The sequence below is a fragment of the Zeus faber genome, assembly GCF_960531495.2.
Source record: "Zeus faber genome assembly, chromosome: 9".
NCBI classification, from domain to species: domain Eukaryota; kingdom Metazoa; phylum Chordata; class Actinopteri; order Zeiformes; family Zeidae; genus Zeus; species Zeus faber.
The window spans coordinates 15,139,999-15,161,108 of NC_137197.1; the positions used below are offsets into that span (position 1 = coordinate 15,139,999).

The following is a 21,110-nucleotide window of genomic DNA, read 5'->3' on the forward strand; positions in this document are numbered from 1 at the left end:
ACACACAATACGGGACATGTGTTAAGAGACAAAAAAATAGAAGGTTAAACAAATGGTTGGGATCTTTTTTCCCTCAGCCTATCCTGTTGTCGCCTGCATGTGCCGGCTGTTTGGAGGAACACAGGAATAAATGATATGGCTATCACGTTTATGAAATCTTATTTGGAGACTAATCAAATTAATTCAGTCATTCAAATTGCGAGGAAAAATCGTTTGTTCAGCTCTTGCTATTATTATGAGACTTTTCCATTTCATTCCACATGAGCAGTCGAGGGAAAAACTGAATTTTAAGAGCAGTTAAAATTTTTGGGTTGGTTCGGATCCAGAAAATACCTGACCAGACTCAGGTTGGGTCGCTCTTCCGAGGCCATGCGTCAGGTCCGCTCTGTAATATCCTGAGGAAAATGCTGTTTGTTTTTTAAAGGATCAGTTCCAATTGGATCTTGGGAACAATTTGAACGCCTCTAATTCAGAGTGGTGTGCAGTGGCTTAAACTCGTTTCAACACGTCAATATGAATAACTACTGCATTTGGCACTTGATAGGTGTTCATTTCTGATCTTGTTGCTGGCCCATTTTTGTCCTTTAACCGTGTCTACTGCCTTTCTCCCCAACTGGAGAAATCCACAAAAAGAAGGTATAAATCACCGTAAAACCACGGTTACAAGTAAAGTATATACACAAAAACAGCAGGTTTTTACTAAATTAACTCCTATAGCAACGGGCTGACGTGCGTGACGCGGCACAGGACACACAGGTTTTTTGTTTCCTTCATTCCATTACGCAGGTCCGAACTTTGAGGAGGCTATTTTGGAAAACAGTTAAGTTTTAAGAACAGTTTGAATAGGCCATTACCAAAAAAAAAAAAAAAAGATTTTTTGATTTTACTGTTTAATGGAGACAGTCAGTAGTACAATTATAGGGGGAACACTGGTCCTTATTATCCCTACAATTTACACACACATCAATTGAGCACGGTTGGTGCTTGAACATGTTTCTGTATCTCCTATATTATTTTTAGTGCCATTGTAGGTTGCCAGCAGGCGGTAATTGGGGTTTCCTTGTAGCTTTGTTAACTTAGCCTGGCAGAGATTCCGTCAGCTTGGTCCCAGTAGACTAAGAGGCTTACTGTGGCTTTGCCCAAGTGTTCTTACAGGTTACTTGTTTAGTAAAGCACTTGTCCTCTCAAATGTGACTTAGAGAATTAGTGCTTTGTATTGTTTGTTGCATCAAATTGCATGACCTTTATTGGTGTTGTCTTCTCTTCACCGAATAGATCTTCAAGGAGCTATAGGAATTGTTGACATGAACCGCCTGTGATTTCCTTGTGCCATCGGTGTGGCCGACTGTTAAGGACCTGCAATAATGAGATGACAGTGAATTTGATGAGCTAGCTCCAATTACTTTGGCCATTCTGTATTGTGCATTCCCCCTTTTTCACCCAACAGGGTGAATGATGCAGTCGAAGAAAGGTTTCTCTCACCAATGTCCGTCCAGCCATTACCCATTAGCTTTTTTTTTTTTTTTTTTTTTTTGTTAGGGAGATTATTGAGTTTAAGGGAAATTGAGAGTATGACAAAAATCTTTTGTGCCGTCTCATTTTATTTAACCCTTTTTCTTATCAGAGGTATTGTCTGCCACTCAGTTTTTCAATGTATTATTTGGGCCTGTAAATGTTGCCAGCTAACATTTTTCTTTGTCATTCCTCGCTAACACTGCCCGTCCTTCTGCCCTTTTCTCTTTCTCCTCAGATGCAGTGTAGACCTGGCTAGTGATTGGTCAGCAGCCTCTCCATCCGTCTTGTTTCCTGAGTAAGCCAGTTGGGAGGCAGATTCCTGCGTCCCTCTAAGTCTGACATTTTGATTGGACTTAACCAACCGCCTACGATAGGAGTCAAAGCGGGTCCTCGCTTGTGTTGTTCGGACCAGCACGGCTCATCTCCTGACTGAGGAGAGCGCAGCAGCTGCACGCCACCTGCCTTCTGCTACCTGACCCCCACCCCTGCCCCGTCCACACCACCCTGCCGCCATGGTGCTCTCACAGAGACAACGAGATGAACTGTAAGTTCTATGAATGGATTAATTCATTGTCGAGGCATTTCAAGCTGTTCTGCTCTCCAGTGGAAAGGAGAGCAGAACCTTGCTTAATTTTTTTTTTATTTTGTGTAGATCTTTATATTCACACGATGTTAGATTTACACTGATTTGCTTTGATTTAAATGGTTGTCGTAAAAGGTTGAAGAAGAACACATCAATAACTTGTAGTCCCTGTACATGAGCAAGACTCGTTTTTATCCAAAATTCCACAGAGCCCGTAGAAATATGTTGAATCTAAACTACCACATGATGCCGCATACAGTTGCTTCAAGCGCAACCATTGGAGGCTTAATGCAGAGCTTTGTACTCCCATTTTTAAAGATCACAATGACTGTGGAAACATGCATTGACCTTACAAATAAGAGCTACTATTCCAAATATTTGAAACTGATGCCAAACAGTGATTGCTTTCCTGGCCTGTTCATACTTGTTCAGCCACCAGAAAACTATTATTGTTAATTTAACCAAGCCTTTTTTTTTTTTTTTTTTTTTTTTAACATGTCTGTTGTATTCTATGCCTAGAAATGGGTTTTTGTTATTTATTAAGCAGTCACACCGGCCTGGAAGCTTTGTTTGCATGTCGCACATCTTGCATCCCAAAATGAATAGCCTGTTTTGCAGTGTTCTGTGTCATGCTTTGTCGGTCATGACACTGTCAGTTGATATTGTTGAAGGGGGGATTTTCTGAGCTCCGTTTCACGTAGATCTGTAACCCCTTTATCCCAGCAAAGAAGGGAAACCTTTTTCAAAATCGTAGATTTCCTTTCCCATTGACACATCATTCGTTCACCGGTTAATGTTGACAGGATTTGCCGGGTATTATGTCGATACATGCATTGCAGAGTAATAATTGAGATGAACTGGGACATTTGACGTGATGTTCTGTTACCTCCCTCCACGGTCTTTGAGAAATAGGGCCTCTTTCTCATGAAAAACCACTTGTCATTCTCAACAATGTGACTCCGTGTCAGACTAGTTTCACATCTGTGCTGTTGGAATGGCGACGTCTGTTGGAATGCCAATGCTTGCATGCTCTCGTACAAATGAGACAAGCTTCTCAGTTTGTTTGTGTTTTGCACCATTTTTTGCCCCCATAGCGTACAGGAAGTCTGTTTGGGACTGGTGCACCATGTGAGCCTCGTGAGCCAGAAATCTGTTGCATTCCATCCATTCGAACTGTCCGTCAAGACAGCAACCACTTTCCATGAGGTCTTTGACAATTAACCATCACAGCTCTGTCACCAACCACCCTCCTTTTGATGTTCCCGGTGGGAAATATAGCAGCCATTTTGTATTTGTGCAGCTATGGCAACAAACCAGTGGGGAGATGGTGACAGCAACTAGTTGACCAAAGTACTGTGCTGGACTGTGTCCTTCCCCCTCCTGCCTTTTGACGTTGTTTGTTCCCTGAAGGCAGCGCACAAATGAATGTTCTTGACATTCTGTTGAAGCTCCCCGCCCCCTTTATCTTTACAATCCAACTGTCTAATGTAGACACAGGGACTCCTCAGGGTATGTGCCACGGTTATTAATATTGCATTTAGAAATGCACCAAAATAAAGGTTTTAATAGGCAAGTAGTCTTTTTGCTCTTCAAAACAGACGTGTTTGAAACACCTAGAACTTTGTATCACTCATAAAGCACTGTTCTTTGTCTCATCTAATGGTCATATCAGCACCACAGTCAGATGCTGTGATTGCACAGCTTCCTCACAACAAGTCTTATTTTTGTGAGCAGAACCAAAGAAAAGCACATTTGTCTTCCTTTTCAGGATCAGGGGACTCTACCCATCCCCAGGCCTATTGTAAAAATAGATCCAGAACACAAACCAGACCTCCACTGAAAGACCTGAGGACACCCATGTGCAGCTGGGCCTTTGCTATTAGCCCTTTTTAAATGATTTTCAAAGATATTTTGCCCGGTTGCCTCCTTGTCCGTGGATAAAACGCAGTTCATGTGACTTAATTTTTTTCCTAGTCCCCTGGCTGTGAGTGTGATGACATAAGAGAATGAATGCTAAACCTTGTACCAGTAAGAGCACAGTGAGGTGCCTAACAGTCATTCATTTTAATTCCTGAGGCGAAATTTGATTGGAGAAGATAACTGGATAATCCTCTAGCCCTGTTCTGTGCCAGGTAATGGGAAATTAGCAATATCTATAAAATTGTCATGAAGAAGTGATGATGATATCCCAATATAAGATTACACCATCGATTTCCTTGCCAATATATTCTCGGCCTGGCAATAGATCCAGTTTTACAATATGAGTATTTTAATGTGCAATATGAAAAAAGATACGATTGATATTTGGCAAAACTACATTTTAATGCCGTTAAAATATTCCGTTATAAATATATAAATATGCCGTTTAAATATTCCACCCAGTACTTGTCGGTCAGCACCTTTCCTCATTGCTTCCACTTCGATGTTGGCATGGAAACCTCTAAAACATGCTGTCCAGTATGAGGAGTGTATCAACCTCTGTGAGACAGCTGGCAGCTTCGCTAATCGATTATTATATACAATCCCATTCCATATCTAAAAAGATGAATCAAAAGGGAAAGGACATGACTACTGCAGTAACTATATGTAAACATATGGCCCTCAGTTAGCATCAAAAGTGTTAACGATGGTAGATAGTTGGTGAAGCATTGCCTTTTTTTTAATAGTGATGCCTAGCTTGTTGACTTTAAGGCTTATCTTAGCAATGTTTTTATGCAATTTGAAGACCATGTAGCGGCAAGTTAGATCTGTAATAAAGAATGGCTTGCTGAACATTATTTAAAATGAACGGACTCAAAATATTAAGCTTTCCATCGGGAGTTTCTTGAACCCCAGTGATGTAAATGAAGGCAGAAGCCACAATTTCTGCTTTCCTAGAGGTTGAAACCCACTTTTGGTGTCCATATTTGAGTGCATAGCAGCTGGCTTAGTTCATGAAAACCCCACCTGCTTTAGAAAAGAATTATGAGCTTTTATGCAAATGTACAGTGTCTTAAGAGGATTTTTAAGTAACCGATCAACTGAGTATAAATTCATTCATTTTATGTTTCCTATTTTAAATGATTTGGAAGCAGGTGATACACTTAATGTCTCGCCATTGTACCGAGGTAACTTTTTAGTCTGCAGACCTCGGCTCCTTCTCATAAAATATTCATTAACTGCATTTATAGATTAACAGGCTCACCCGCAGGTTTTCTAGCTTCTAAGATCAGCATGGTTAGGTGGATGTCTATGGACGGATATTCAACCCAAGTGCCTTCGTGTGTTGAGCAAAGCCTGTGCGGAGTGATTAGAGCCAACAGCTTGGCTATGGATGGATTTACCCACTCGGGGAATCTACACATTTCCAAAAACTATGTGCTTGATGTCTGGGGCCCAAGCAGTGTTTGACATATTTAAAATATTTTTTCTTTCATTCCTTAATTCATTTGAGGTTTAAAACATCAGAAGCTTGAATGTGATTCCCTATTCAGTGGGCCTTGGGATTTTTGTATTTTATTTTAACTCGATTCAACTGCAAAGTTGCATAAGTCTGAGGAAGAACAATGGGCCTTGACTTCTAGCAATATGTCGGTGTAGTCAAATTTTCAGCCAAATTATGGCCTGTTCCCCATAAGACAGCAAATATATTTTCAGCAAATATAGGCTGAACAATATGTACTCTCACTGTTGCTGTCTATTGTTCCTTTTTTTCTAACATCCCATCCTAATTGCCTTCTTACTCACCCTCCCCTGCTTTCATCACGTCATCTAGCTGTGGGCTGTTGTAGCTATGGAAACCAGTGGGTCTGCTCTCCAGTCATTGTTGGCCCACATGTCCTTCTTTTGCCTCTTACTATGGAGTTCTCATTGCATAGTGGAAATGTGATGTTTGGGTATTTCATTCCATGTGTGAAGAAATAACTTTAAGGTAACAAACAAGACAATATTCTAATATCTGAATGGGGAGTAGACTTTGTCTGCTTAAGTTCTGTCACACATCATGCTCTGTCAAATATCATATTGGGATTAGAGGCTATGTGGCATTACATTACATATTTAGCACTCCATTGGGTTGTTAACAACAGAGACATACACTATATGGCCTAAAGTATATGGACAACACCACACCGATAGGTGCATGGGAAGGCTTTACACTAGATTTTGGAATGTGGCTGCAAGGATTTGCTCCCATTCAGATACAAGAGCATCAGTGAGGTCAGGCACTGATAGGGCCAATGGGGTCTGGCTCGCAGTTGGCCTTCCTATTCATCCCAAAGGTGTTCAATGGGCTTCAGGTCTGGGCTCTGTGCAGTCAAATTCTTCCACACCAGAGTCAGTAACAGTTTTTTTATGAGCCGTGATTTGTGCACAGGGGCATTGTCATGCTGATACAGAAAAGGGCCCTCACCAAACTGTTGCCACAAAGTTGGAAACGCTATGGTTGGGTGATAAAAACTGCAATAATGATTAATATGAGATTTATTTTATATACAGTTCGATACAGTCCCTTGTCCTGTACCTACAAAGACACAACATGAAAAGTCAATCCTACAGCACAGAAACTGCTCTTAATTCAGTTTCTAACTTACAATAAGATCAAGATATTTCGTCAAAGAAGCATTTTTGCTATTATCAGAAGAGACCGCTCTCTCTCTCTCTTCCGCGCTCCATCTATGGAGATATGGGCGAGGGGGGCGGGGCCGAGGCGGGCTCCCTCTGCCTGGCTCTCACACACTCGACGAGGAGACCCTGCTCTGAGTGACCATGCCACGCAAGCGCAGGTTGTGCACCAATTGCCCCTCTCAATGCGTAATGCACAGAAAATAAGGCCTGGATAATTCTGCTATTAATATGTTTGTTTTTCTCTTTTAAAAAATAAAAAAAAGAACCGATAATAGTACCGTTAAAGTACCGGATCGATAAGCATTATCAGTAAGAGTAGTAAGGCCATTAAAATGATACCCATCCCTACTCGTGCCCTGTTCCTCCGTGCACACTGCCTGACAAAAAAGCGACCGCTTGCCTTAAAGAATCTCAGTCGACTGACGGGTTTCAGACTGATGATTCGACTCGTCAACGTTCAGAGTGCAGCCCTAACCGCTGATCAATATGAAAAAAAAATATTTTTTAAAAACCATTGTGATAACGTTTTGGGCCATATTGTCCAGCCCTAGAAAATGCACAATTCTCTAGAATGTCATTGTATGCTATAGCATAATGATTTTCCTTCACTGGAATTAAACGGCTCAGCCCAAACCATGAACAGCCCCAGACCATTATATCTCCACCGCGTAACAGTACAATTGGCACCATGGATTCAGGAAGGTGGTGTTCTCCTGGCATCCACCAGACTCAGATTCTTCCCATAGCCTGCAAGATGGTGAAGCGTGATTAATCACTGCAGAGAGCACGTTTCCACTGCTCCAGAGTCCAATGGCAGTGTGCTTTGCACCCCTTGGTGACGCTTGGCATTGCCCATGGTCATGGTCGGGCTGGTGTGCAGCAGCTCAGCCATAGAAACCCAGTTCATGAGGCTCATGACGAACAGTTCTTGTGCTGATGTTGCTTCCAGAGGCAGTTTGGAACTCCGGTGGCATCCTGTGACAGTGCCATTTTTAAAGTCACTGAGCTCTTAAGTATGACCCATTCTAATGCAAATGTTTGTGTAAGGATATTACATGGCCGTATGCTTGATTTTATGGTCTGTTAGTAGTGGGAGTGGCTGTAATAGCCAAACCCATTAATAACAAGGGGTATCTTTACTTTTGGCTATGTAGTGTATAGGCGTTTTCGCACCGCAGGAACTTTTTCAAAGCTCTAAGAACTTTTGGGGGAACAGTCCTTTTTTGTTGTGCTCGCACTGCAGGAACGTGAGCGATCGTAGTTCTTAGAACGGCTTGAGGGACTTTTTTTTAGCTCCCACTCCAGGGCTGGGACTAACCGGCACAAGAGGAATATGTGAGATTAGTGCATGGGGTTTGGTCGAACACATGAGCCAATGCCGCACTGGAAAGCTGTGTCAAATGGTAACAATCTAAGCCAAAAATAATACACTTCATTTAAAGTAAACATGGTTTTATTTACACACAATTTATTTCCAAAACATAGGGGGGGGCGGGGTACAGTCCGCCGAACCTCAAACGGGGCAGCCCGTCGTCCTCAGTGCCGTCCAACCGGGTCACATTTCTCTTGGCGTCAAGGTATACTCAAGCACCTCATATTGTTCCAAAGGACACTGTTGTCGCAGGGGGGAAAAAACGTTCCTCACTCAACCCAGCTATTCGACATGTGTGATGTGAAAGAATGACATTATGACAATAAAGACAAATGTAAACCTGGACGGATGATCAGCGTTTTCTAAACGATATCACAACACAATTGTGTGGAGAAGGTGTGGCCATTTATGTTGACACTAAATCTTACTCTGAGCTGGAGTCCTTTACGTTTTCACAATTAACGCTTTTCGCGTTAACAACCTGTATAATAATACTGTGTCTCTTTGGAAGTCGGCACTCTGGTTGTGTGGGCTTGATAAAGACCCACAGTTTGTTCTGTAACATTTGCGGTCTGCGGAGGGGTCCGCTGTGCCGCATCCCTCAACGCACATTGCACCGGCCCACCTCGAACTAGGGCTGCAGGAAGGAAATACGAATAGGATCTGCAATGCATGTATTGGAGAGAAATAACCTGGTAAGGGCGTGTGAAGACCGCGTCGGCGAAGACGCACAAGCGCACCAGCGCGTCTCCCTCTCCTCCGGCATTTCACAGTGTGTACAGGGGACAGAGCGCCTTTGACCAAGGATGTCCAGTAATTCCACAGATGTGGCGATGAAAGTGGGAAATATACCTGACCATCACCGACGGAATGTACTCACTTGCAGAACTTCCCAACCACCGGCAGTTGCCACCGGGCCTTGAGGACACATAGGATAACCCTCTGATGGAAATTATTATTAAATTATTGTCTCTTTGGAGGGAACTGGATTTCATGGCGCCGTTCATTTCAGAGAGCCGTTCAAAATACGTTCTCATTCTATGTGTGTGTTTGTTGCCAATTTGCGTAGTGGCAAATGACATCAATGGCCCAGTGAAAATATATGATACTCTACCTAAGTATTACATTACATTTACATTTACATTTACATTTAGTCATTTAGCAGACGCTTTTATCCAAAGCGACTTACAATTGTTCAAAGACCGACGGACGCAGCCATCAGGAGCAATTAGGGGTTAAGTGTCTTGCTCAAGGACACTACAGCATGCTAGCAGGAGGAGCCTGGGATCGAACCAGCAACCTTTGGATTACTAGACCACCAGCTCTACCTCCTGAGCTACCATCCCCACCAAGTATGTTTTTCGAGCCAACGGCGCCTCACCCAGTGACACCCAAGTTTGTTAGCCAGGTGAGCTGGCTACTGATTGAAGAGTCAGGAAAACGGAAAACTAAGCCAAAAATGTGAAGAGGAGCACAGGGCAATTCTTACCTGAATGGGAGGAATTGTATTTCTTTGCAGAAGGAAATGGGGAAAACTTCTGCTTGATATGTCAGACTTCACTCTCACACTTTAAGATTTCAAACCTGGACCGGGGTTTCACCTCGCTCCACGGTAACACGGCGGAGGTGTTTTTGAAGGCCCTGAACTTCGCAAGCACAAAGTTCACCGCGTTGAGGCTTCAGGCAGGGATGCGCACTCGTTTTTTTTTGGTTTTTTTCCAAGATTTACGAAGCACAGGTGGCATGAAACATGGCTCTTGCTAAAAAAGTCATACAGTAAAGGGCAATTTGTGAAGACCTGCCTCAGATGTTGTTGCTGTCCTCGCTCCCGCAAATGGCCGTTTGTCAGACCTGTAGCTGTCACGGCACACCGATGACCGATGATTTTGGGAAATTCCGGTATTTCAGCATTGCTTTGGATGATTCTTGCGACATTCAAGATAAGCCACAGTTGGCAATATTTTTCACGGTCTACCCCAGAAAACTCGCACAATTAAGGAAGAGCTGCTCAACATTGTGTCGACCTGAAAGAGACAATCAGGACTATTGCTGCGAATGCAAATTTGCAATTATCAAAACTAACATCGATGGCGACAGACGGTGCACCCACTGTGTTGGGATCTGTGAATGGCCTTGTAGGGCTGTGTAGAGCTGAAGATTTTTGGGACATTTCACTCATCCATCGAGAGCACCTGGTATCCAAGAAGCTGAGCTTGGACCGTGTCGTAAAACCTGTGGTTGAAATTGTGAATTTTCTTCGCAATCAACAGTTCAAATAAATCGACCTGATGAATTTATTGATGAAGACCTTCCCAGTGATCTGCACCTCCACTTAATTTTTTTTTTTTACTTTTTAAACCAGTGAAGCTGTTTCTGGAAGAGAAAGCTAATGACTATCCTGAGCTTCATGGATTCATGGTGGATTTCAGATTTGTGGGTTTCTGGCCGACATGACGCATCATCTGAAACAAAACTAAATCCAGATTCTGCAAGGAAAATTTAAAAACGCTGCCTGACCCGTTGCAAAGTGTTTTCACATTTGTCAACAACCCGAGGCCCTTCCAGGCCCATCATCATCTTCAAAAGGGAGAGCTCGCACATGTTTCCTCCTTGTTGAGGGCGAGAGGAGAAGCGCGTGAGGTGTCAAAAGGGAGCGCGACACTGGTTGAAAATCTGCCGCAGAGTTTTGAGGACAGATTGTGCGACCTGAAGCAAAAGACGGCCACGGATCACATACCTCATCAGACCCTTCACTCATGAACGGGATTGTTTGAAAGCCCCTTTAGCGAAGTAGCGTCCCAGCCAGAGATGATCCAACTCTCTGAGAATGACGGACTCAAATGTGATTTTGAGAGAAGTAAACCAGAGTTTTGGAAAATTGCGCCCACAGACAGATATCCCAATGTCAAACAGGCAGCACTGAAGCTAATGTCGATGTTTGCGTCAACTTATGTCTGTGAATCAGTTTTGTTTTTTTTTTGTTTTTTTTTCTACACTGAAACAAGTGAAGTGAAAACATGGCTCTGTTCTTGTGGACACACATGTGAAAGAGTTGGAAAACAAAGAGTGCCAGGTGTCCCAGTGAGTAAACCAAGGTAACAAAAGAGCAATGAAAACTGTTAGGTTTACGTGTTATGTCATTAGGCCTATAAGTCACTGTTGTGGGCATGCATGTGTTCGGATCTTTTACAATGGTGTTTGTTTGTTTTGTTTTCTTTTGGCTTTTTGTGCTGGACTGGTTGGCCACCCCCGATCTAGATTTTTTTAAATTTGGATTGTCGATTTGGAGAAGCGTGACGACCCTAACACACACACACACACACACACACACACACACACACACACACACACACACACACACACACACACACACACACACACACACACACACACACACACACACACACACACACACACACACACACACACACACACCCCGCTGCAGCGCCCACATAGCCACGCCTCTTCTCACGCACTCACAGTGCAGTGCTTCTTGTCACTTGCTCCGGTTGTTTGTTATGGTGGGGCTAGCAGCTGCTAACGGGGAATGGGACACGTGGCCCTGCTTCTCTGTGTCAGGGGCGACGTGCAGGGCTTTTATCACAAATTTAGGGTTTGTGGAGCAGCAAAGTTGTTTTCCTGCTCTGTAACTTGGTTTCCGGCTCGTCACCAGCTCTGGTAGCCGTTCTAGCCATCCAGCCCATAGGGAACAATGCGAAGCCCATGCCAAAGCTAATGCTAGCCCTCTAGTTTAACTGAAGAATTCACATGGAATCTAATCATTTATTTATTAATATTGAAATACCTTTACATTTTTTTAATAAATATTATTGTATTATGATTATCAACATTTTTTTTAATTATAATCTTATTTAAGATTATGATAATTTAATATGACCAGAGGGGAATATCAAAACAAAGCAAAAACATTTCAGTAAATATGGGATACAGTACTATCTAGACAATAACATGTAATATTTTTATGAAAGTAAAGATGTAAATGTGTGACAATCTCAAGAGGCTTTTGAACAAGTGCACTACCTCAAGAAGAATATGGTTTTCATTAATGTAAACAAGTTGTAATTATTGTTAATGTTTACTACAGTCAATCTGCTGTTCTCTGCTACTAGCCAAGAAAAGGGGAGGAGAAAAGTCCTACCGCGTTATAGCAGTACAACTTTTTATAGCCTTGTTATATTCGTCTTTCTTATAGCCTTGTTATATTCGTCTTTTAATAAAAAATCGAAAATCTTGTTCTAAATCTAATTTTTGAATAGAGCAAAATAAATATAATTTCCTCAACATTTTAATGGTGTTTTTATTATGCAACTATACACTAACCATGGAGTAAAGAAACAACATTTTGATTTTGGGACGGTTGACATTCACTTCGGGACAGTTTAAAATTGTTTTTCAAGACTGTTCCGGGACGATGGTGAGTAAAGTTAGTCTGGAGCCCTGGCTACAGTACATGTCATTTTAGTCTGTCATTTTGGCTCTTATACTGCTATTTCTACATTTCTGCTTAAAATGTGACTTTACGAACACTTCAGTCAGATACAGTGCATGATCCCTGGGTGCGTTGCAATGTCATTTCACTACATATATATGTATGTAACAAACATCTTGAATCTACACACTGGTTTGCATCTGATTGAAGTGAATATTGAGCCTTTCTGTTATGGATGTTATTAATTCTGCAGCACTGTGTGGGTGATGAGAACAAATCGTTGTTTTTGTTGACATTTCCCTTCAGTTGACTAAATGTGACAAGAGAAACAGGAACATTTTGTTATGTTTAAATATGTTCGGTCATCCAATTAGAGTCCCATGTAATGCATTTCATTCATTCTTGATTATCCATTAAACATGATTATTTATAGTGGTGTTTATAATGAAGCTGTATTAAAACGTACTGCAGCTATTGAAAGTTATTTTCATCCCTTGATTTGAGGTGTTTCTGCTTCTGACCGGTCAGCATTGAACCAAAGTTCAAAACACTTGAATTGAAGGTGCTATGATTTAAAGTGGCTCACCATGTCAGGGGTGATGTTGCTCCCAGTTCGGCCATCAACGCTCTGCAATGCGCTGCATCAGGTGCTGCTCATGTGAACGGCTCTTTTATCCTACTTTGTGAGCAAGCCTGTGTTCGGCAGGCTAAAGTAAACAAAACGTGGTCGCCTCCCGATATCAGGGCGTCTGATGCCTCTGTAAATGGATGCTTCCTTTTTGAAATTCCACATTCATCTGGTAAAGTGATTGAAGTGTACATTCAGCTGTAGCAAAGGCTAAGCAAGCTTTCATTAGTTTAGTGCCTTAAAGACCATAAACTTAGTGTAGTTGGTTATTGTGTGTTTTCCCTGACACATCCCAAACATAATCCTTTGTTCTTCCTCTCATAGATAAAAGGTTTTGAGGCAAGTGTTATTTTTCTGTTCTGTTTGAGGGAATTGGTTAGTTGTGAGATCCCTGCAAGTGGCTTTTAGAAAAAAATAAAAAATACAAAGCCATTTTGTAATCTCTGCTGTTTTCTCACACAAAGGTGTTGGATTTGCTTCGTCCCTGGCTCGTATTAAATTTTTGTTAATTTGGGCGAAGATGTGTTGTTGTATGTATCATCGCATTCTCTTCGGACGCCAAGGAAATGGAAATAACGGCTTTGCTGTGAAGGACGACGACGCCGGCGTTTCAGAGCTTCCCTCGCATTCTCACCTGAACCGAGCTTTCAACATATGTTCAGACCTTCCCCACTTCCCTGACAGGCTGTCATGGGCACGATAACCTCCCACCGACCTTGAGCTGTAATCAGGCCTGCTTCTGTCACTGGGTGGGGATTCGGGCGGTGAAAAGAAGGGGAATACGGCCGTCTTCAACACAACCAGAGGGCACAGGGGGCACAGGCTGGCCTGACAGATTGTAAGCGCCCCCCCGTCTCCGCCCGTCTCTTTTTGCTGCTTTTAAGTTCTACAAAGTCAGCCAAGTCAACAGAGCTTAATACCTTTAACTAAAATATAATTAACTTGTTGGCATTCTTGTGACGGTTATCTTTGTAGCTGAGGGCTGCATGATTATGGCTAAAATGATAGTCATCTCAATAAATCTCAACAGTGTGATCACGATTATTTCTCCATTTTGGGGAACACTATTATTTAATTGCATTTTTTTAAATCAACAGAAAACTGCCTTCACAATAATGTGTTTTATGACCTTATAAATAAATGAACTCAAATGTACGAATGTTTGAATCAAAATAGGAATTTCTTGACATGAATTCAGTCTTCTTAAGGCTATAAATAAATTACATTTAACAAAAAAAAAAAAAGAATAGCACCAAATAAAAATAATTTGTCTCAAACGAGGCCGGTTACATCATAACAGCAGGTTTTTTTGCAAGGAAAAAAACAGGCTATACTGGATGTGATTTGGATTGTGATATCAAAGATCCGATAATGTTAAACGGAACATGGCGCTGTGATATGATGAGTAGAATTAGGAAAAGTCGGATTACAGAAGAACGTACAGAGCGGACACGGACGCAGTGGGTGGAGGAGAAGAGACGCACTTGCAGTACTGTTGAAAAGTTTGGCTCTTAATTACAGTATCTGCGACTTTTTTTTTTTTTTTTTTTTTTTCCCGAATTTTTATGTCCCAAATTTATAATCAAATTTATTTGCAAAGTTGAAGACGTAAACCTTAATTTTCCTCACCTTATGTTGCTGCTGTGAGGTAGCAGACTCGGATTTTGATATATTTTGCTTATTTTGCCTCTCTTGTGAATTTGAGTCCCGACAAGTGCCTCCCCGTGCTGTGCCTCGTTTTCTGTTTTGAGATAATCTATTAATTGAATATACAGAAAACGAAGAGATATTTAAACCATGAAATACCGTCTACCGCACTTATTTTGGTAGATACCGCACCGTTCTGTGATTTTATACCGTTACCTAATGTGACTGGACTCTATAGTGACAAAACAAAAATAAGTCTTCCAAGATTGTGTAAAATAACGCCGCCTTCGCTCCGTCTCGCTGCCATCATTCTCTCATACAAGCGCACGTTCTTCTTTGTGCTTCACTTATTAGAGTCCAGGCGGAGAAGTTGTGTTCATTAAAAATAAAAATCACAAATCATCCCCATCCCTACTGTACTCTCTAATGTAAATGTTTGATCTTTTTTCATTTGTTCAGATTGCAACATGTACATGCGTAGATACCGCGGAAAAGATACAAGGCTATATCCAAATGCTTGGATACCCTTTTGAAACAAAGCAAAACACTCATTTCATGTTGAGTTTCATTGTCAACATACAGTGCTGTGCATTTGCAGTGTTTTGAGGCAACACGTTTTCCCAATCAAAATATAACCATTTCTACATTTTATTTTTTACCAAATACACACTAAGTGCAAATGATTTTGATCCTCATTGTCATGTGAAAACATTTTCATGTTCCTCTTGAAAATTCTGCATGCCTCAATAATTGGAAGGGAAACTATGCACTTTGTCGTGGCCAGCGGGATATATAAATATTGGGATTATCCAACCTCTTTTTCTTTGTCTATTCATATTTGTGTATGTAGCCATTCATATGCTATATGCTGTCTATCAGTCCTTCAATATCTACACCACAGGGAATCATCTATTTCCATTATTTGCCCACAGCAATGAGTACTCATTATAGAGCCCAGCAAAGTGTGTGTGTGTGTGTGTGTGTGTGTGTGTGTGTGTGTGTGTGTGTGTGTGTGTGTGTGTGTGTGTGTGTGTGTGTGTGTGTGTGTGTGTGTGTGTAGGAGTGTGTGTGTGTGTGTGTGTGAAGGAGTGTGTGTGTGTGTGTGTGGGAAGGAGTGTGTGTGTGTGGGAAGGAGTGTGTGTGTGTGGGAAGGAGTGTGCTAATCTCATTCTGATGTGTGAAAAGCACATACAATTTATATTCCTTTGTCTTCAACATTCCCTAGACATGCTCATTTTTCTCTCTTTGTTTTACTCCGTGAGTGCAATTCTACTACACATGCCCTACTACACATGCCCTTTCTCTTGGTATTTAAATCTTATCTTTTCTGCTAATCGGGCGGACTAATTGATTGGCTTGTTTCCTCTCCCCAGAAATCGAGCGATAGCTGACTATCTACGTTCCAATGGATATGAAGAAGCATATTCTACTTTCAAGAAGGAGGCAGAATTAGATATGGTGAGTACAATAAAGATGGACCAATGGACACAGTTAATCAAAGCAATTTACTCAAACAATGCGTTAAGATTTAAATTTTATTTCATATTTTAATTTGAATTATTTCATGAGCGACTGAAAACACATACTTCATAATGGTCGTCTATCTCAATATGCCGTCTTTCACTCACACTCTTGTGAGTATATTTTAGATAATACCTGGCTAATGGAACATTTTTCATGCCTGAATGAAATGGCAGAACGTCAGAATGCAATGTTATGGACACACCTAAAAACATAATTTCCTTATTGGTGTCACTTCCTTTGTAGCCACCCTGTCGAATCGGGCAGAATAATCAACGAATGGTGACTTGCCTGGGTGTGGTGGGATGCCAGGCTCATATTGGCTTGTTAAAAGCCCAGTTTCATGTACACCCTTTCTTTTCATTAATTTCACCTTTTTATTTCCAACCTATTTATCATTCAGCCACATTGTATTATATGGAGATGGATGAATGCAGATGGCTGAATATTTCGATTGCACTGTTGAATTTTGAGAATTTAATTTCCTGTGTAATGTCGGGATTGACATTAGCCAAAAATGCAGCGTGATACTGTGAGAGTTAGCACATTTTGGGAAGAAGAGGGAATCGTCTTATGGGATCCTGCTCTTCTCTCCATAAAGGCGGTGACACATGCTTGTGCAAGATACTTGCACCATGCTTTCTGCCAATAGGCCATCATAAATGTGTGTGTGCGTCCATGGGCAGAGGGCCCAGACAGATGGCTCATCAGACCTTAGCTGATTTTTCCCAACTGCTTTCTATTTTCTTTTGCTTTGTGAATTGCTTTATTTGATTGTTTTCAATGCATTTAAGATATATTTTTTTTCTTTCTAGACTAGACAGCGCCTCTGATTTCACATAATTCTTTAACCTTTTTCGAGGAATTTTATAGTACAAATCTGAATGTCTCCTTCCATTTCAATCAGGGCTGCCTGTCAATCCAGATTCTTTGTTCCTGACTACTTAGTGATCACTCTTAGTTGGTTGAAACAATATATAAAAAAGCGCACCGTGCTGCAAAGTCACCATTTAATGACCTGACATGCGGTTGTTATGAAAAGTACTCTGTAATAGACTCAAATTACTGTTGTAAAGTAATGATAGCCTTTCTGAAGCAATAGAAAGGATGCACATGACGGAGTAGTCAAGCCCTCGAACAATACCGACGCTGTACATCCGCAGAGACCTTATCCAGCAGAGCTCACACAGAGCTGCCAGGCGAACACTAGCAAGCTAATGCTAACTGAGAACATGGAGAGCTACATTATTAGACTGGTACAGGAGAAGCACAATACTGTGCAGCTGAACACACAAAATTGTAGTGAGTAATATTTGTTTATCCAAACCTTTCCACCCAGTACAAATAAAAGTATTTCTTTAACCACACTGAAGCTAAATGATCACGATATTACAGTGTGTAATTACATCCAGCACAACCTTTGGCTGCTTGAATGCTCACTGCACCGAGTTACACTTTACAGAGACCATGGAAATTCTGCAACTTGTTCCTGATATTTCAGATATGATTTTATGTGTAAATGGAATACCTAACGTGCCAAACATGTGGGGAAAGTTTAAAGTAAACGAACGGTTTTTATTTTGTTTGTTTTGGTTCTGTTCTCTGTGCAAAGCGGTGTTTCACAGTGGTGCATCTGACACGCAGCAGCATCTACAGAGTAAACACACCGGAGCCATTTTTGAGGCTGTGGTGTACGGATCCTGGAGCTTTCTGAGTAATGACACAAATAATTGTGTTCTTGTTTGAGTTTTTAAAACAAAATGTACATTCTAACGAACGAGCTTGTTTGCCTGCTGTATTCTCACTGGGTGACGAGGTGTTTTGCTTTTTTTCTGAGCTTTCTGGGAGCAGGGTATGGACTGTGCCCCTTCCACTGCATGTTGTAGCCATGTGATAACAGTTTGCTGGACTTCTGCCTGTCACTGACTCACAAATGGGCTATCACATGTTAGAAAATGTTAGAAATAAGTGTTCATTTAACAAGCGCAGTGAAACTTGTATTTACAAATCTTAATGCTGACATTACTTGGGCGTGTCAAAAGAAATTTGTTATGAAACAGAGTACCTTTTATGTTGTGGTCCTAGAGACGACCAACACGCTAAGGTATCTGTTTGGCATTAAATGTTATGTCACATTGCACATTGCCCTCACGATATCGACATTTTTATTGTACATATTGTGCATGTTCCACATCCTGCAGCCCCAAGGATGGCATATCTAGACCTTGTTTGTGTTTTTTTTTTTTTTTTTTTTGAGTAGCAGAGAAGAGATGGGATGCTACCCTAAGGCAGGTGTTCAGCTGCAGGTGTAAGGCCATCAGTCAGGCTCCCAATGAAATTTGGATTGGTGACAATTCATGGCTGATGCTTTTTCCACCATTGTGTCTTGACAAGTTAGGTGACTGGTAGGGATGCAACTGTACACGGTATGTTATGGAACGCCCCCTAGGACTTAATACGCACACGTTAACCGCTGTGTTACAGTATCACAGAAGTCTTCAGGACGCATTAGCGCAGCGTTACAGGCGGTGTGCTGTAAGGGCTGCTTCCTATTGAATCTGCTGTTGAGCCCCACTGGCCACGTCAGTTGTGCGTGGTCTACGCCGAGCAGCGCGACCTTTCTATTTTTGCTTTCTATTTTTTTTATTGTTTCAACTGCCCGCAGCTACGCAGCCTTTTCCACAGAAACACAACATGATAAAACTAGGTAGAAATGTTTTTGTGATTGTGATCAATCAATGTGTCCAGTCGGAAGATAAACCCCTGGGATGGACGTGTCACTCTTTACTATGAACTTCTCTTCGCACACTTATTTCCACTCGCACTAGGGTCGGGTTGTTTTTTTTCTTTTGTCAAATTTGACAGTTTTATGTTGTGTTGTTTGTTTATGTTGCCATCTCCTGCCATGGCAAATGTTTCCCCTTCTAAGTAACGGATAGCCCACGCTCCTCCCTCGCCGGGAGGTGCCCTGACTGAAAAGGAGCACACCCACTATCACGGCAGGTTCACAAAGCGAAGGCACACACACACTGATCTGACTGTGAGGATTTCTTTCAATAAGTTATTTTAATATTATTATTCATGTGTGAAAAATTCTGTTTATACCTGTTCTACACAAAAATAACCAATGACAGTATAGTATCGGTTTTATTTATTTATTTTTTTATTGTGAAATGTTTTCATATATATATATAAATAAAAACAAACATTTTTACAACTTTTAAGTAAAAAAAAAAATACAACTTTTTTAAAATATTAAGATACCAAAACCGGCCCCAAAACCGTTATACATACCGAACTGTGAGCCCACTGTACCGCTGCATCCCTATTGACTGGTAATTCAGTCAACCTAAGCACGTCTACTGTGAACCCTGCTGGTCCGAGCAGATGTTGTCATCCGCAGTCCGGCTTTAGGAATAGCCATTTAACCAGGTGGAAATCATCTTCTGCTTGCCAGTCCTGCCTCAAGTTGGCTTCTACTGCCTCGGCCAATACCGGTTGTGCGACCCTAAGCTGCCTAAGCCTTTCTTGTCTGCAGGAGATTAGCTTGTGTGAGAAGGATTAGGACTAGTTGTGTGTGTGTGTGTGTGGGTGGGTGGTGGGTGCGTGTGCGTGAGCGTCCGTGCCATGTGTTGTACTGTACATTGCCGGTGTCTGGCAGTCATTGTTGGCCCACCAGAAAAGTCTAGCCATGCATGCTGCACCCCCCCCCCCCCCCGGCCACTTGTTATTGGTCTCACAGATCATGATTAAGATGTGGACTTTGATTGCTTTCTTTGTTTATGTTTATTTGATTTTATTTCCTTTTTTTCCCCTTCTCCACAGAATGAAGAATTGGATAAAAAGTATGCTGGCCTTTTGGAAAAGAAGTGGACCTCAGTTATCAGATTACAAAAGAAGGTCTGTAGTACTTTTGCCCCCTTCCACACAAAACCCTGTGAATGATGACCGTATCAGAAATCTGCCGTTTAAAATTAGTTAAAATTCCCAAGAAGTTGAAAACACTATGATGCATGACTTACTGAATTAACACCTTAGCGGGTTCCCTTCATTGCCCATTGATGTTCTATTTTGACGTGCAGGTGATGGAACTTGAGTCCAAATTGAACGAGGCCAAGGAGGAGATCACCCTGGGTGGGCCAGTCAGTCAGAAACGTGACCCCAAAGAATGGATCCCACGCCCGCCAGAGAAATACGCGCTCAGCGGCCACCGCAGCCCTGTCACCCGCGTCATCTTCCATCCCGTGTTCAGCGTCATGGTGTCGGCCTCCGAAGACGCCACAATAAAGGTCAGTAATGTTGATTGGAGTGTTTTGGTTCACACGCTGATGGTCTCTGGTGATGGCGTGCTGAAGCAAATGTGTCGTCGTCCGTCCCCCCCCCCGAAATTGTGTTTGAATTAAACTAGCAGTAAATATGGGTTGAATTTCACGCGAGAGCCCAATGTTTAAATCTCTTAAAACTCAGGAATCTGTTCGGTGGGGTAATATAACATTGCAGACGGATGCGTCAATTGTAGAATTCCAGGCCCACACCGATGTTTTCCGTGTTTCCCTGAACGCAGCATCACTCACAGTTTTCAGACTTCCATTGAACGCAGCATCAATTACTGCTTGGAGTGCTGAAGAGAATGTAATCTTATTTGCTGATAGGCCGATGGCAGTCAACAAGGCGGATTTGGGTACCGGTGTATGGCCAATAACTCGCATCCCTAATTGCAGAAGGTATGTAACATTACCAAGTGATCAATGACTGTCCTCGGATGGAGTTTCGAGAAAGACAATAGTAA

At 41.8% G+C, this 21,110-nt stretch overlaps 1 protein-coding gene across 2 annotated transcripts in view; it reads left to right on the forward strand.

Moving 5' to 3' along the window:
- LOC307235337 (lissencephaly-1 homolog A-like) overlaps positions 1-21,110 on the forward strand; it is a 45,115-nt gene that overhangs the window by 16,463 nt on the left and 7,542 nt on the right. For both annotated transcript variants that reach the window (XM_080007378.1, XM_080007379.1), the window contains exons 2-5: positions 1,751-2,059; positions 16,174-16,258; positions 20,147-20,221; positions 20,404-20,610. In XM_080007378.1, coding sequence (XP_079863504.1) covers positions 2,028-2,059; positions 16,174-16,258; positions 20,147-20,221; positions 20,404-20,610 — 399 coding nt within the window. In that variant the 5' untranslated portion in view covers positions 1,751-2,027. The remainder of the gene's footprint in view (positions 1-1,750; positions 2,060-16,173; positions 16,259-20,146; positions 20,222-20,403; positions 20,611-21,110) is intronic.